At 44.9% G+C, this 17659-nt stretch overlaps 1 protein-coding gene across 3 annotated transcripts in view; it reads right to left on the bottom strand.

Annotated features, from left to right (window-relative positions):
- Positions 1–17659, bottom strand: part of NEK10 (NIMA related kinase 10) — a 1104115-nt gene that overhangs the window by 974370 nt on the left and 112086 nt on the right. For all 3 annotated transcript variants that reach the window (XR_013601712.1, XM_078663960.1, XM_078663961.1), the window contains exon 6: positions 15843–15927. Coding sequence is in view for 2 of the 3 variants with exons in the window: in XM_078663960.1 (XP_078520086.1) it covers positions 15843–15927 (85 nt within the window). In the remaining variant the exon portion in view is untranslated. The remainder of the gene's footprint in view (positions 1–15842; positions 15928–17659) is intronic.

The following is a 17659-nucleotide window of genomic DNA, read 5'->3' as shown; positions in this document are numbered from 1 at the left end:
GATCTAGCCCTGATCTCTTGACTGGGTGAGAGTATCAGGGACAGACTAATTTGCATACAGCCAGGTTCTGAAACTGGGATGGTGCAATGAGCTAAAAAACGGTGTTGGATCTAGCCCTGATCTCTTGACTGGGTAAGAGTATTCTGCTTAATTCAGAGACTCTGTCCATCACCACCCCTTGTTGTAAATACCTTTGGAATGGAAGGCAGCACAGGTAATGCTTATCCGAAAGAACACCAAGGCCCTGTTAACTGAGTTTTCCAATCTCCACCCTATCTCTCTCCTCCCTTTCCTGGGCAAGCTTTTAGGTGAAACATATAAATATTCATCTCTCTAACCATGTCGAACGGACGGGCAGCCTTGATCCATCTCAATCAGGTTTTCGCTCTAAACACAGCACAGAATAAGCCCTACCAGCGGTAACCAACAACATCAGGATGACCCTAGATAGAGGCCACTCTAAAATTCTGGTGCTGTTGGATCTGTCCACCACGTACAACACGGTTTCCCATAAAATCTTGCTCAGGAGGTTGGAGGAGATTAGATTCAGAGACTCGGCCTTCAGTTGTTGACAAGCTTTCTTTCTTCTCGTTCTCAGACGGTTAACCTTGGTTCGTATCGTTCAGCAGCAACAGAAATGACCAAGGGAGTACCACAGGGCTCTTGTTTGAGCCCTACTTTGTTTAACATCTACATTGCTCCCTTGGCCAATCTGCTGAGGAGGAGTGGGTTCATCCCCGTCTCCTATGCGAACGATACCCAGCTGCTTTTTCCATTCGCAAAGTTTACTCCATCAGTGCAGGCCACTTTCTCATTGGGAATGAGAAATATTTCTCAGTGGATGAGCAGTAATTTTCTTCAGTGCATTGTGGAGAAGACGTAAATCATGCTCTTCGGAGAAGCCCAACTATTGTAGACCCCTGACTGATGGCCTTAAATCTAGGCTCTCCCCCCGTTCCTAAATCCTGTGTCAAAAACGTAGGTGTCCGCCTTGAGCAGACCCTAACCATGAAGGAGCATGCTGCTCAGACAGCTGGCTCCTGCTTTCATGTGTTGGGTCTTTTGCGTCGTATCCTTCCTCTGCTCCCTCATTCATCCAGGAAGACGATAACCCAGGCGCTTGTTTTAAGTCGCCTTGACTATTGCAATAGTCTTTTACTGTCGGCCAACGAGGCTACCCTTGATAGACTGCAGGTTGTTCAGAATACGGCGGCATGCCTGATTCTGAACGCACCCCCAAGGACTGCCTCTCAGCCTTTGTTACACCACCTCCAACGCCTCCCGATACGGAAGCGAGTACAGTTTAAGGTTTACTGCACCATTCACAAGGCCTTGTCTAATTCCGGCCCCAGCTATCTTGCGGATAAATGTATCCCCTATACACCAAGCCGGTCTCTCCGCTCAGAATCAAAACATCTCCTCACAGTGCCTAGAATTAAACGAGCTAGGCAATGTGCCAATGCACTATCTTATCTGGGCCCCCGCCACTGGAACAAGCTCCCTGTGCAACTCAGACAGTGCACGGAACATCTCCATTTCAGGAAACTGCTCAAAACCAATCATTTCATCTCGGATCTCTAGCTGACAGCTCTCTCCCTCATGCAGCCCGTCTCGAGCGCAGAGATACCCCTTCGGGGGTCGGTTCTGGCGCTTTATAAATAAATAAGTAAATAAAGGAATACTTGTGAATATAATCTAGACACTGCCAGGAGGGGATATTTTATTACAATGCAACTCTATGCACAGAAAATGGTTACTATGCCCCTGAACACTCATACAAATGTAGACTAGATCACAAATCAATGTCCTAGATGACAAGACCATAATAATTGTATTCATGTGATATGGTCCTGCCCAATACTTAAAAATTACAGACGTGGATTCATGTGATATGGTCCTGCCCAATACTTTAATTACAGACGTAAAAACTCTCAAACTGCCTAGGCACAGATTAAATCGCAATGATATGTTAGTATTACTAAGTTGCACTAGGGGCTCTTAGGGAATTTACCCCGAGGGGCACGGAGATGGTGGATTTAAGCCATGCTGATTTCTAGGGTCAGAGATCACTCTTCACTTGAAAGCCAAATAGCACCCTGAATTTGAAATCTGGCAAAAAAGATTCTTAGCATTGACCGTCTGGAAAAAATCGATGCAAGTGCACCAGAGAAGTATAAAAATGTAAATAAATGTTGCGCTGGCATGAAAATGATATGCAAAGTCAAGATTTGTAAGTTATTTATAAAATTAATTTTAGGCATCATCAGATTATATGATGCAATTTTTTTTAGAATAAAATTGCAGACATTATGTGAAGCCTCAGCAGGTGGGGATCAGCAGGCCGCGACTGGACAAGGAGATGAGGGTTCAGCTACTGGGAGTAAGGAAGACGGAGATGGGGTAATTCAGATACAGGAATTTGAACAGATTTCTGATACTAAATTTAAGAATCTAGTTCATTCCATCAGATCAGGTTCCTTTTATGAATGTATTCCCCCTAAAGTTTGGCTCTCATTAGCAATTATACTATCAGAAGCCCTGTGCCCCATATGTGATGCATCTTTGACTCTGAGAGTAGTTCTCCGGGACTGGAAAAAAGCATGTGCAAGACCGCTTTTAAAGAAAAAACAGCTGATCAGGATATTCATAGTAACGACAGATCTATCTCACTTCTTCCATTATCAGTGATGAATACTAGAAAAAATTGTGGATTCTATTTTAGTAAATTATTTAGAGAACAACGAGCTACTGAACTCGGATCAGTCTGGTTTCTATCCCATGCATGGGAGAGAAACTCCACTGGTATCTGTTCTAGATGATCCAAGGATGGCAGTCGACAAGGGCAACTCGGCTTCCCTGGTATTATTAGACTTTTCAGCTGCCTATGATACGGTTTTCCATAGGATAGTGGTGAAGAGACTATTGGAAATCATCGGAGTGGAGGACACAGCGATAGAATGGTGCATGTTATATTTGAAGGGCAGATCTCAGGCAGTTTTACTCCCACCATATGGATCAGAACTCAAAGCTGGAGTCCGGGGAGTACCCCAAGTGTCAGCACTAAGTCCAACCAAATATTATATATATTTGAGGCCTTCAGCAAAGCTGCTCCATGCAGAGGGGCTGTGTTTAAGAATTACACTGACAAAAATAGGCTTATACTATTGTCTGACACAAAGGTTCCATACCCGGATGACAGTTTCCACCAGTGTATGAGGGAGGTTACCAGTTGGCTAATATCAAATTCTCTCGAAATCAATGAAGATAAAACTGAGGTACTCTGGTGCTCAGCAAACAAGATTCCACGGCCATTGTCTGGTGATTTCTTGCCTCCACAAACCAATTTTCCACAGTCAAAATCGTTGAAAGTTAGGAACTTCAGAGCCTTTTTTGACAATGATCTTTCTTTAACCTTGCATGCCAATAGGTTATCTTCAAGTTGCGTCGCTCTCCTAAAAAAGAAAATGAGTTACTTACCTGTAACTACGGTTATCCAGTATTGGTATCTTTCATAGATTCACATGCCTGAATCATTCCCCGTCGTCGAGGCGGGAGTCCCACGGTAAATAAAATATATAATAGCAGTGCCTAAAATTTCTTGTAGTAGGCTGGAAAAGCCTAAAGGCCTAACTAGGCCTCAAAACTTAGCAGCCTATCTACATCATTATGTAAAAAGACCTGAAATAGTAGCCTCAGCCAATCAGCTGTCCTCACCCTCTAGAACCTTCCCAGCTCAGGCAGTTCTCCTCAGATTTTCCCAGCACAAGTGAGAATTAGTATCCATAGCCAGAACTGCCCTACCGGGGAGGAGGGTGGGTGCATGTGAATCTATGAAAGATACCAATACTGGATAACCGTAGTTACAGGTAAGTAACTCGTTTTCTTATCCAGTATTAGGGTATCTTTCATAGATTCACATGCCTGAATCAGAATAGCAAGCAGTAACATCATGTCTGTCGATAGAGGAAGGTGGGAGACAAAGAAAACATAAATCAATCCCCACACAACCAGGAAGGTAATAGAGTACAAAACATGTTAACATAACATATGCATCAAAACCTTCAAATATAACAGATAGGACAGCATTAGAAACATGTAAAGTGTAAAATATATAATCTTTCCAACCTTAGTGAAGAAGATGATGCAGCACTGCATCACCAACAGCTGTGTCATCTTGAACTGCCGACTGCAGACAGTAATGTTCGGTAAAAGTGTGCACACTTTTCCAAGTAGCAGCTCGGCAAATGTTCTCTAGAGTCACTCCAGCGAAAAGGGCCGTAGATGTCGACACTGTTCTTGTGGAATGAGCTCTGACCTTCCTTGATAAAGGTCTATTGGCCTTGTCATGACAGAAGGTAATTGTGGAAGACAACCACCTGGCAATAGTTGCTTTTGTGACAGCTTGACCGAAGGTGGGTCTTCCATAGGCAACAAACAGTTGTGTAGATTTACGTATGTCTTTCGTTTTTTGCAGATAGAATTTCAGACACCTTTTGACATCAAGAGAATGTAAAACCCTCTCTGCAGGAGTTTTTGGATCCGGGAAAAAGGTTCTGAGTTTGACCGGTTGATTAATGTGGAATTGAGTCGGCACTTTAGGAATGAATTTAGGGTTGGTCCTAAGTGTAACAAAGTCCTTAGAGAATTGCAGAAAAGGGGGAGTAATAGTGAACGCCTGTATTTCACTAACTCTGCGAGCAGAAGTAAGAGCCAACAGGATTGCAACTTTCCAAGTCAGAAACTTCAGTTCCGCTTTATGGATTGGTTCAAAGGGCCTTTTAAGAAGTTGGGAAAGGACTACATTAAGATCCCATTCCGGAGGAGGAGGACGAACTGGAGGAAAAGCTCTGAATAGTCCTTTAAGGAATTGTTTGATCAAGGAGGAAGAACATAAGGATGGTTTGTTGGAGTTCTTCCTGAATCTGGATATTGCTGCCAGATGTACTTTAATAGAAGAAAAGGCTAGACCTGATTTAGCCAGAGAAAGCAGGTATGGAAGGATGGCTTCAGGAGGAGCCTGCAGCGGATGAACGTCATTATCTCCACACCATGAACAAAACCTCTTCCACTTGAAACGATATGTTTTGATGGTACTTTGCGCACGTGCTTGCGACAATATCTTCCTGCATTCCGAGGGAATGTTTAGGTCTTTGAACTCTAGGAAATCAGGAGCCAAGCGTGCAAGTGCAGCGATTGAGGATCTGGATGTTGGATCTGACCGCCCTCTCTTGTCAGCATCGACATTGTCGGTTTGAGCCGAAACGGAGGCTGTTGAGACAGCAGGAGAAGCTCTTGAAACCAATATTGTCTTGGCCAACGTGGAGCAATGAGGATGAGAGTGCAGTGTTCCCTCTTCATCTTTTGCAGGACTTTCGGAATGAGCGGAATCGGAGGATAAGCGTACGCAAACATTCCGGTCCATCTCATGAGGAGGGCGTTTCCTCTTGACCCCCGTCCTGGGAACCTGCTGGCATAAAACAGGCACTTGCTGTTTTGCAGCGTGGCAAACAAATCCAGCGTTGGTCTCCCCTAAAGGCGAAAAATTGTGTCTACTTGATGTTGTTCGAGTTCCCATTCGTGACAGTCCACAAAAGTTCTGCTGAGACTGTCTGCTAGAGAGTTTCGAACCCCTTGAACATGCTCTGCTTTGAGGGATATGCTGTGACTTAAGGCCCATTCCCACATCTCCTGAGCTTGCAGTGACAGGGTAAGAGATTTTGTTCCTCCCTGTTTGTTTATGTAGAACATGCTGGTGGTATTGTCCGTGCGCACCAGGACGGACGAATTCACGATCCTTGGTAGAAAAGCTTGCAGGGAAAGAAAAATGGCCCTGAGTTCCAATATGTTGATGTGCATCTGTTGGTACTGATGAGACCATCTTCCCTGGATCTGAAGGTCCTGAAGGTGACCTCCCCAACCTTCCATGGACGCATCCGTAGTCAGAGTGAAGTCCGGAATCTCTTGGAGGAAGGTGAGGCCCGGCGACAAGTTGTGCGTCTTCGACCACCAGAGAAGAGCCTGTTTCATTTTGACAGTGACTTTGATGCGGTCGTCGAATGATCCCTCGACCTGCTTCCACTGACGAAGCAACTCTTCCTGCAACGGTCTCATTCTGAGTCTTGCCATAGGAATGAGATTGATCGCAGATGAACACATCCCCAGAAGGGAAGCATATATCCGAACTGAAAGCGACTTTTTTGCGGATATTTGTTTTGCCAGTTTGACGAGCTTGTTTTGGCGCTCCTGTGTCAAGTATGCCTTGCACTGGCATGTGTCCAAGACTGCACCCAGAAAAGTCAATCGTTGACGAGGTTGGAGCTGAGATTTTTGAGAATTGAGGGTCAGTCCTAGATTCGAGAACAGTGAAAGTGTTCTGTTGACTGCCTCCATGGTCGAGTGACTGGTTGGACCCTTTAACAGCCAGTCGTCGAGGTATGGGAACACCTGGAGTCCCAGGGACCTCAACATTGCAGCCACTGGAGCCAGGCATTTCGTGAAGATTCTGGGGGCCGATTTGAGGCCGAACGGGAGGACTTTGAATTGGAAATGGACGCCGGCCACTTGAAACATTAGGAATTTGCGGTGGTTCGGGTGAATAGGGATGTGAAAATATGCGTCTTGCATATCCAGAGAAGCCAGAAAGTCTCCTTCGTTGAGACAATTCAGAATGTCCTTCAACGTTTGAATAATTTCCTCTGGAAGAGTAACCACGACCTCTTGCACCTCTAAAGGACCCCCTCTTGTATTGCAGGGTTCCCAGAGATTTCGCTGTATCGGTATCGGTTTTAATAGCCAATAAAGCGTCATCAATGTGCTTTCCAAACAATGACTCACCATCGAAAGACATGTCCAAGATTTTGGTTTGGACCTCAGGTCTAAAAGTAGTAGCCTTGAGCCAACCTTGACGTCTAAGCACAATTGCTCCAGCCAATTGTCTAAAGTTGGTATTAGAAATGTCTAGGGCGCAATCAATAATTTCTGAGGCCGCCCTTTCGCCTTCCTGCACAATTCTGCGTACATCCATCTGTTGATCCTCCGGGATCAGCTCAAGATATTCCGTGAGCTCAGACCACATTTGTCTATCATAACGAGCCAGGATAGCTAAAGAATTAGCCGCTTTAATGGATGCTGCTGCGTTTGCTGAAAATTTCTTCCCAATGGCGTCAAGCCTTCTTCCCTCCTTGTCAGGTGGCGTTGAGATGGGAGCAGAAGGATTTTTGGACTTTTGCTGCGCAGCTTGAGAAATGACCGAATCCGGTCGAGGATGGCCGATTAAACAAGCAGGAGTATCGGATGGTGCTCTATACTTTTTGTCTATCCTCTGCAAAACTGCTGGAATGGAAGCTGGTGTTTTCATTATATTGAGGCCTTCCTTCCATACATAGTCAATAATAGGTATGGCTCTGATCACTCTCCGATACCCCTCCTTAAAGTCATGTAAAAAGCAGTCCGACTGCTCAACTGTGACAACCAATTCAAATCTATTAGCAGCTCTCTGCATAATATTGTGAAAACCCCCAATATCTTCAGGCGGAGAGTCTGAAGGACGGGGAGGAGGCGGAGAAGGTGTAGGGATGACATAATCCTCCCAAGGGTCCACTGGAGTGTTATCCGGTAATTCTCCCTCCTCTCTACTTTCGTCACCATCAGAGGACGAACTGTCCACAACCTGAGGAATTGGTGAAGTACGTGGTTGTGGTGACAAAGGAGCTCTTGGCGACGGAGGTCGTGGCCCGGGAACCGGAGCAGATGACCCAGCGGGCGCACCCTCATTGGGTGGAAATCTCTGGCGATAATCTGCCAACATAGCTTGCAAATCCTGTATTAAGGAAGTTGGTAAATGTGCTGTGTCCTCAGACCGAGGAAGTCTAGAATGAGGTGACTGATATGGTGTGGAATAGACGTCATGCGTATATTGCTCCTGAACCTCCTCTTCATCATCCTCTTGAAGTTTAATATGCAATTGAGAAGGGTGACAGGCAATCCCAAAGGGGTCATCATCCTCTTCCCCTTCATCTGACTCTCCTTGCATGTATGTCTCCAAAATGTGCGATGGCAAAAGTGGAGAAATATGTGAATAATCCTGTCTTTTATAAGTTTTCATTTGAAAATGAGTGAATTGTATCTTTGCTGGCGGGGAACCGTGCAGCCGATGAGCAGAAGTCCCAGTAAACGGATTCTCCGTCGACGGCGCTGCCAATGCTAAAGATCTTGCCGTCGACGAGGTCGTCAAAGGTATTGTCGTTGACGAGTCCTTCGACGTTGAGAGCGTCGATAATGCCGTCGTCGACGAGGCCGTCCTCGGCGGGTCCCTCGTCGTCGAGACCGTCGACGGCGTCTTCGTCGACGAGTCCCTCGTCGACGGGACCGTCGATGGTGTCTTCGTCGACGAGTCCTTCGTCGACGGGACCGTCGATGGTGTCTTCGTCGACGAGTCCTTCGTCGACGGGACCGTCGATGGTGTCTTCGTCGACGAGCCCTTCGTCGTCGGGGTCGTCGATGGTGCTTTCGTCGACGGTGCCTTCGTCGACGTGTCCGATGTTTGTGTCTTCGTCGACGAAATCTTCGTCGACGAGGTCGTCGATGATGTCTTCGTTGACGATGAGGTCGTCGATGACGGCTTCGACAACGAGTCCTTTGGAGACAATGTCTTCGTCGACGACGGCCTTGCGGTCGTCGACGGAGCAGACGGTTTAGTCGATGGAGCCTTCATAGAGAAGGATTTCAAAGACTGTGACTTGGTTTTTGATATCAAAGGTGGTACAGACATCAAAGGTGACGTGATAGCTGAAGTGGTAACCACAGAAGTAGAAGAGGAGGTAGAAGTCCAAGTAGTAGTAGGTACAGACACCAGAGATATAGTTTTGGCCTGGGTAGTACTCACATGTGAAGAAGCCGATGCACTCTTAGAGGGTTCTGAAGCTTTCTGAGAGGTTTTCAACATTTTCTTTCTCTCAGGAGAAGCATTGTCCGTGGATCTATCTCTCTTGCTAGAAGTTGAGGCTTTGTCCTCCTCATCAGTGGATGAAGACTTTAGCCACAAAAGAACCCTTGCCTCCCTATCCCTGATGGTTTTCTGAGGGAAGGTACGGCAAATTCTACAGTCCTTCACCACATGTGAAGGGTGCAGGCAATAAATACAATCCGAGTGCTTGTCATCCACATGGACTCTCTTCTTGAAGCAGGTTCCACAAGGTTTGAAAAGAGCTTTCCTTTCAGACATTATAAGCTTGAAAATCCAAAAAACTGAGTAGGCACTCAGGGAGACTCCCTTACACACGAAGTGCGGTGAAAATCTGAGGAGAACTGCCTGAGCTGGGAAGGTTCTAGAGGGTGAGGACAGCCGATTGGCTGAGGCTACTATTTCAGGTCTTTTTACATAATGATGTAGATAGGCTGCTAAGTTTTGAGGCCTAGTTAGGCCTTTAGGCTTTTCCAGCCTACTACAAGAAATTTTAGGCACTGCTATTATATATTTTATTTACCGTGGGACTCCCGCCTCGACGACGGGGAATGATTCAGGCATGTGAATCTATGAAAGATACCCTAATACTGGATAAGGGAACTATTACCATTTCTTCCTGCAGAACATAGAATTCTCATTGACCAGACTACTATTCTTAGCAAGCTAGACTATGGTACCACAGTTTTATTGGGTGCTCCTGTCATATTGATTAAACGACTGGTTTGCATCCAAAATGCAGCGCTTTGGGTAGCATTGGATCTCTCAAGATTGTCCTCGGTCTCTCTAGCACTTAAAAAGCTGTATTGGTTAACAGTCGGAGAGAGTATTATTTTTCAATCACTCTGTAATGTTTATAAGGCTGCACATATGATGGATCCTGTCTACTTAAGAAATAAGCAGCTCAGGAATTACCATCCAGGTCGCAGATTGAGATCAGGAGAAAGAGGTCGCCTGGTCCAGAAAAGATTCAGACTCCCAGGATCAAAAGAATAGCATTCTCGGTGCAGGCAGCCCGCATGTGGAATAACTTACCAAGTGCGCTGCGAAAATCACCTGATCTTGTCAGTTCAGGAAATAACTTAAAATATGGCTTTTAGATGATAGTGGTAGGGTAGTGAACAACCAACCGTATTGGGATGTTTAGCGCCAGGACCCCTTTTAGGAAATCGCAGAAATATAATTATTATTAATCCATAGTCTTTAGGATAAGTGTTTTTATTATGGGTGGCATAATGGATTTGTCACCCATCTATAATCTATACATTTACCAATATTAATTGTGCATTTTTCTTTATTTTTATACATGTGATCTCAACAAACAAAAAACTAATTTGGCTAGACATTGCCCCAGGGCACCTGGAGAGTCTAGTCAGATAGGAGTCACTGCCAAACACATCATATTTGGCTAGGTGAAGGTCTGCGAGACTATGAGGTTATTTATAGAGTCCAGTCCTCAAGTAAGCATAATTGGTAGACTGGAGGAGGATGGAGCATAAGAGTGCATGATGGGCACTAGAAAAGGGGGAATTCTTCCAGCTTCACAGGCTGAGTAAGCGAAAAGTGGGTTAGGTTAGCACATGAAGGGCTAATGGGTAGAGGAGACAATAAAATAGTAAGTTGGTTTACATACTCCTAGGTTGTGGATGTGTCCAGGATATATAACACCTACAGTGCTTTTAGTGAGGTGTTGTATACCTTCCTCAGGATTTGAATTGGGGTCCTGAAAAATAGATGTACGGGTCAAGGGTGGCACAGTAAAGGGACAGTTAGAGGGGAAAAGTGGAGAAGGCGGCAAGATGGAAAGGGGGCATGAACAGAATAATGGTCAGGGGGAGAAAAGAAAGTGACAAAGCGGAAGGTATTGGGAATGAATAATAAAGAGGAGACTGACAAGAACAGTAAGAGTGGAGAATGGCAGAGTCCAGGATAGGATGGTGGAAGGAGTCTAGAGGCTAGATTAGAGAAGGGGAGAGACTCATTGGAAAAAGGTGGGAGGAGAGAAAAAAAAGAAAAACAATGGACATGCAGAGTAGAATGCAGATGAGAGGGGAGTAGTATATGTGGAAGCACCATTGTCAAAGATTGGAGATCATAATCAGAGGGCAGAGAGGACGAAAAGGAGCAGCAAGTCCAGGAGCACTGGTAGTATGAGCCGGAGTAGCTGCTTAGAGAGAAAAAGTGGGATGAAGGTCAGAAACCAGTGTATGAGGAGAGAGGGAAGGTGGGTGTAATTAGATAGTACCCGTTTTCCATGGACAACAAGGTCCAAAGAATACAAAACACAGCAAGCAGTGAGTGGACATGCTTCGAAAGGCAATCAACTTGTTAGAAGAAGTGATGGACGACAGGAAAAATAAAGAATGGCAATGAGGAAAGTAAGGAGGTCCTGGGTAAATACCAGAACTGGAAGGGTTTGGCGTAAGAGGGTTTCAGGTAGTGAACCTGCCTTACAATTAATGGTGGAAATCACAATGAAGAGAATCACAAGGAATCACAAGGGAAGAGGTGTGGCGCCGCGGCCAGGGCGACTGATGCTGGACGCTGGGGATCACAGTCTGCCCAGCACCATGCGACTCTGGGCAATAGCTCCCTTAATCTTCCCAACGGCCCCCAGCGCCGAGATACCCCTTTGGGGGTGATTTGTGCGCTAAACAAGTATTGGATATACATTTACAATGACAATGATGGGTGCAAAGCGGAGCATCTTCCTCAGGAGCAGCTGTCCGTGGCAGTGCCAACTGTTGATCTCTGCATTGTGGCTACAATCCACAGGCAGAGTTTATTCTGGGCAAGCTGACAGGAAGCCATCTGTTATCTAGTATGCCAGCTAACAGACTAAATGTGACTATATGTGAGCAGGCAAGAGTGGAAACACCATGCTTAGGAATGGCGGGAGGAGGGGAGAGGTAGGCAGTGTGGAGGGCATTGGTACGTACAAGAGTGGGCCAGGTTTTTGGACTTAAATCGATAACAATGAACCTACCCCCTGACGCTTGCCCATATGTGATTGTTTTGTCAAATGTACCCTGTCTAGCTAATGGTTTAGAGGAGTTATTTGCCAAACTGAAAAACAAGGTCTTACAATGACTACTCATCCACACTGGTCTGTCATACTCAGATGGCAGGCATATCCTGATGATTTGGAGGGTAGGATGTGTTGGCCCCCTGACTAAGTCTCTGGAAGACGACTGGGTGACTGTGAACTTCAGGTATCCCAATATTGCTCAAAACCTATTGGCTAACTGTATGCAATTGGGCATGCCAGGCCCTAACATCTCTCTCCTCCAGTTGGGATTTTTCTACCGCCACTTGAGATATGGGCGTACATCTGTGCATCAACTCCCATTATCACTCATTTGAGGTCTCAGTGTTGGCGGAAATGGCCCACACTTGAATTGTTTCGTCCCACCAGAAATCTCCTCTTCCCTTTCCCAGGTTGACTAACTACACCCTGAAGTACATTTTGTGATTATTCTACCTACTGGGTACCATGAGGATGGGTCAAAACTTGTAGATCGTACAACAATTAAAAAAAAATGCAAAGGAGTTCTGCTTGTCACAGAGTGTGAGACTAGCTCTTTACCTAATAGCGTTTGCACCTTAGGTAATTTGCTTGCGGGAAGCGTAATAGCATCTATCGAAATAGTTGATTGCACACAGATAAATTATTCAGATACCAATGCCTTGTCTCCTAGTCCCCCAATCTCACAGCCAACTATCCTGAGCTGGAATATTGCAGGTTAGGAGTAAGTTAGGAGACTCCGATTGAGGTAACTTTATTGACAGACAAGAAATTTGCCTATTACAGAAGACATGGGCAGTTGAACAAGTGTATAGGGGCAAGTTCAAGAGTTAAGCATGCCCACTATTGAATCTGCTGCTGGGCGCCCCTTAGGTGGGTTGCTTATATTGGTGCAGTCCACCTTTCCTTGTCCTATCAATGATTTTGAATCAGGTTCCCCAGATAGTCAAGGGCTAATTTTTTCTTCGCCAAAGTCCAAATCCCTCCTTATAATCAATATATACAACAGGAGTTGCGGGTATAAGCAGGAATCTCAAACTCTGACTACTAGACAGATTATTGGTAGCCCACTCAGAATCCCATCATGTGCTTTGTCGCTTGTGATTTCAACTTCTCCTTTGAACTGATTAATATAGCGCAAGATCTGTCTAGCTCTGAGTATTTATTATGGGGGATCCCCGATCTCACTTCTCTGCTGAAAGAAACCTCTCTAGAGAAGCCTGCCATATGCTCTCGAACTTGTAGGCAGATTTCAGGCCCAAAAGCAGTGCCGTTGACCAGGCCTTTCAATTCCTTCCGGCCAAATGGAAAACGGTAGACCTGGCAGGGGGTGACCTCTTTGTGGCATTTGCTGTGTTGCCTATTGGAAAATTGTGGGAAGTTCTTTAAGGGATGGGGTTCCCTTCTAATTTACTGCACATAGTTATGCTCCTCCACGAGGGAAATTTTGACAAGGTCCGGTGGGCACAAGTGGGGAACTGACTGAGGCTTTCCCAGTTCAAGGTGTGCGCCAAGGTTGCATTCTAGCATCAACATTTTCTTTTATACATCAACAATTGTGTTAGTCACCTGTTGAAATGTGTTAATGATTCCCCTTCCCTGGCGGGCCAGCACTTTTCTTTGCGATGACACACTCCTGCTGGATTAAACCAGGAGGGTTCTACAGAACTTGATTGACAGCTTCAACCAGTTCTGTCTAGAGTGTGGTCTTGAAATTAATACCACCAAAACCATATTCATGACCTACTCAAGGAGAGGGAGAGAGAGGGGTGTCATCAGAGTGTGGAACGAGCCACTAGAGAGGGTGCAGGAATTTGATTATTTAGCCATTCGGTTGGCAGAAACAGGGTCCTGGGAAAACCCTAAAAAGCTCATTTGCGGTCAAACATAGAGCAGGGGCCATATGTGGGTTTGCTAAAAAGCCACCTGTGTGCCAATCCTACCAGCTATGGAAATTACAAGGACCAAGCAGAGGGCGCTGCCCTATATGGAGCTGTATTAAGGGGTCATTGTAACATGGATGTTCTTAATGTTGCTGAAAATATTTTTCTCAGAGTTCTTCCCGGCCTAGGGAGGGGAACGCCATTAGCACCATTCCCTTGGATCTAGGTATCCATGAAATAGCTGTGCTGGCTGTATTAAGACCATTGTCATACTGCATACGTATTTGGAGTACCAATGAATTGTGTCACACTAGAGAGGGGTTGGCAGAAATTTTAAGAACGAAACCAGCTGCAAAAATAAAATGACTTGGTTTTGTGAGAAAGGCTTGGAGCGACCTGGCCCTGGAAAAATCTTTGGTAAGAACCCTTTTGTGCGACCAGGGGATGCACAAATGGTGAAAAAACGGGTTTATGAGAAAGTTGCCGCTTGCAAGACGCACCAAAATCACATGGGTTGTTTAACCAGATCATTTCTATTACACAAATCCAGCGACAAACCAGAGGAATTTTTAGACTTGATATGCTTGCCACTTGCACTTATAGGGCCAGATGTACGAAGGATATTTGCATGAGCAAATGGGTTTTAAACCCGTTTGCAGATGCAAAAATCTATGGCCCATGTACTAACCCTATTTTGCTAGTCGCAAATTAAATAGCGACTCGCATAATAGGGTTAGCGACTCGCTATTAGGAAGGGGCATTCCAAGGGCGTCCCTTCCTAATAGCGTGTCTGAACCCTATGTAATAATGTTTTGCGACTGCAATTGCGGTTGCAAAAGACTTGCAGTTTACCACCCTCTTCAAGAGTGTGGTAAACCATTTGCAAACGGGAAGGGGTCGCTAAGGAACCCCTCCCCTTTGTGAATGGGTGCGCACACATTTTTACAGAGCAGGCAGTGGTCCCAGGGACCACTCCCCGCCCTTAAAAAATTAAATGAAAAAAAAAGGTTCATTTTTTATTTAAATTTTAAATGCATCCCGTTTTCCTTTAAGGAAAACGGGCTGCATTTTTTAAAAATTGCTTTATTTAAAAGCAGTCCCAGACATGGAGGTATGCTGACCCCAGCAGGCCACCATCCCTGGGAGTGCTAGCCATTCCCAACAGGGTCACAAATTGCGACAGCCTCATAAATATGCATGAGCCATGCAATTTGCAACCCCATTGGGAATCGCAAACAGTGTCTCAGACACAGTTGTACATTGGAAATTGCAACTCGCAAATTTCGACTCTGCAATTTAGCGCAATTTGCGAGTCGCAATTTCCAATGGTCATACATCTGGCCCACAGTGTATCTACAGTTTAGATATGGGATACTCCCGGTCGCAGCTTACGGTGCCTCGGGTGGGCCTGAAGCCAGGGTCACGCTATTGGTTTTGTTGCAAATCTGTTGAAGAAACAGTTGAACGCTCGTTATTTTTCTGTCCCCTGTACCCCAAAGCCAGAAGTAAGTGGCTAGTGTGCATTTGTTGCACCCTGAGCTTGGCGGAAAGAGGAGAAGCGTATAGAATTTGTAAAAAATGTGACACCTCAACAATAGTCATAGTAGCCGTGTCAAAGTTTCTATACACAGGTTGGCTAATGAGGCAAAATCTATTAAGTAACATGATGAGATGAGATTTAATGGGATCTGATCTGATGCACTTTTGCTTATAAGGATGTTAACTTACTATTTATGGCGGTTTTATGTATGTGGAAATCAGGTATACTTATGTGATACTGTTTTCAATTTTTACTTGTAATTGTTATATGCTGTTGATGATGACATTTTATTTCGAACTATCAATAAACCTGAGCTATTATGCTAGTAATAAAAGTATTGAGGCTACCCTAAACCTGCTAACTTTCAGCATGTGTACCATTACTTTCCTATGATGCATGTGATGCTGCACACGTCCTACTAACGAAACATACCTGGTAGAAAGGGTCCCGCATCAACAACCTCAGGCAGGTTAGCACTCTCAGAAAATGCACTGACGGGGCATGGCTGATCCACTCGCTGCAAGAAAAAGAGATGGTGTGTTCAAATCATTTATAGTGGACGGCTGGGTACTGAAACATCTGCACATACAGTACTATATTGTACTGTAGAGATCATAGGTATACAGGAGCCTATTAGCCTGTTCTTAAATGCGGTTGTCCAATGAACTCTTTTTAATACTTTGTTGTAATATGTCATTTGTTTTTATAAGGTACTGAAGAGATGTTAGATTAATTGACTGTTTGGTGTCACATTGCAAAGTCTAGTAGACTAGTGTACTGAGCAGGTATCGGGTGCAGTTTAATATTGTAATGATAGTTGCTCAGTACAGCAGGCTGTTGTACTGGTGTTGGGTACATTAGACTACTCAACTGCAGAGGTGCTAGCACATTAGACTATTGCACAGTAGAGGTTCCAAGTACCATAGACTATTGTGCTGAAGAGATGCTTGGTACAATACATTATTGTACTGTTACATTGCTAAGTACGATAGGCTATTGTACTGGAGGTGTACTAGGTACAGTAGGCTTTTATACTGAAAGGATTTTAGGCACAGTAGGCTCCTGTACTGGAGAGATTCAAGCTACATTAGAGTATTGCACTGAATAGAAGTTAAAATAATTAGACTATTGGACCATGAGTAGCTACAGCGATCTGTAAGTAATGAAGAAATGCTGAGTATAGAAGACTGTTGCACAGCTACGTTGCGGAACAGAATATTGTATCAAAGAGACGCTAGATCAAATCAAAGCATACCATTTTTATAAAAACAAATAACATATTACAACAAAGTATTAAAAAGAGTTCATTGGACACCCGCATTTAAGAACAGGCTAAAAATCAGTTCTCACTGAGTCATGGCATTTTACAGTGTATCATTAAAAGTTTGGATAGTTTTCCTACACTTAATTGTAATTTTCAAAAATAAAGCAATATCTCTTGAGAAGCGTTCATTTTCTAAAATCTGCAGTGCAAAGAAAGCTGGACGACATTGCTTCAGTCCTCACAATTTTAAAATCGGTTTAATCCACCTCCTCCTTTGTGCGATATAGAACTACAGAATAGTACTACATGCATTGTGGATTTCTGAGACACCTCATCACACGGGCATTTACTTAAAGTTTTAGACCAATCATTTAAAGTTGGAAAACTTACCAAACGATAGACCAAAGAGACGCTAGATACAATAGGCTGTTGTACTAAAAAGATTTTAAGTACGGTAGTCTATTGTAATGCTGTTAGGTACCGTACTCTACTGTGCTAAAAGAGAAGCTAAGTACAAACTAGGCCACACATTTAGGGGCCGATTAGGATGGCGGACGGACTTGCGTCCGTCCGCCATCCCAGAGGTGGAGGGACCGTCCGCATGGGCTGCGGCGGTCCCTCCGTGCAAATTAGGATGTGACCGCCACCCTGGCGGTCACATCCTGGATATTTAACATTGCGGCGGGTGCTGCTTCAAGCAGCACCCGCCGCAATGTTAAAAGTGCATGTTTTACATTTACATGCACAAAGCGGCAGGCACCGCGCGGTGCCTGCCGCTTTGTGCATGTAAATACTGGGGGGTACCATAGGTACCCCCCATGTGCACCGCCTACACCCTGGGGGCCCGCAACGGGCCCCCAAAATCAAAAGTACACATGCTTTTCCACGGCGGAAAAACCGCTGCGGAAAAGCATGTTTACTAATGCATCCTAATTTGGCTGGCGGTGTCTGATAGACACTGCCAGCCAAATGAGAGCTTTTCCGA

This window comes from Lissotriton helveticus, chromosome 10 (assembly GCF_964261635.1).
Source record: "Lissotriton helveticus chromosome 10, aLisHel1.1, whole genome shotgun sequence".
NCBI classification, from domain to species: domain Eukaryota; kingdom Metazoa; phylum Chordata; class Amphibia; order Caudata; family Salamandridae; genus Lissotriton; species Lissotriton helveticus.
Note: the sequence above shows the minus strand (reverse complement) of the source record. Positions and strands in the feature narration are given on the sequence as shown.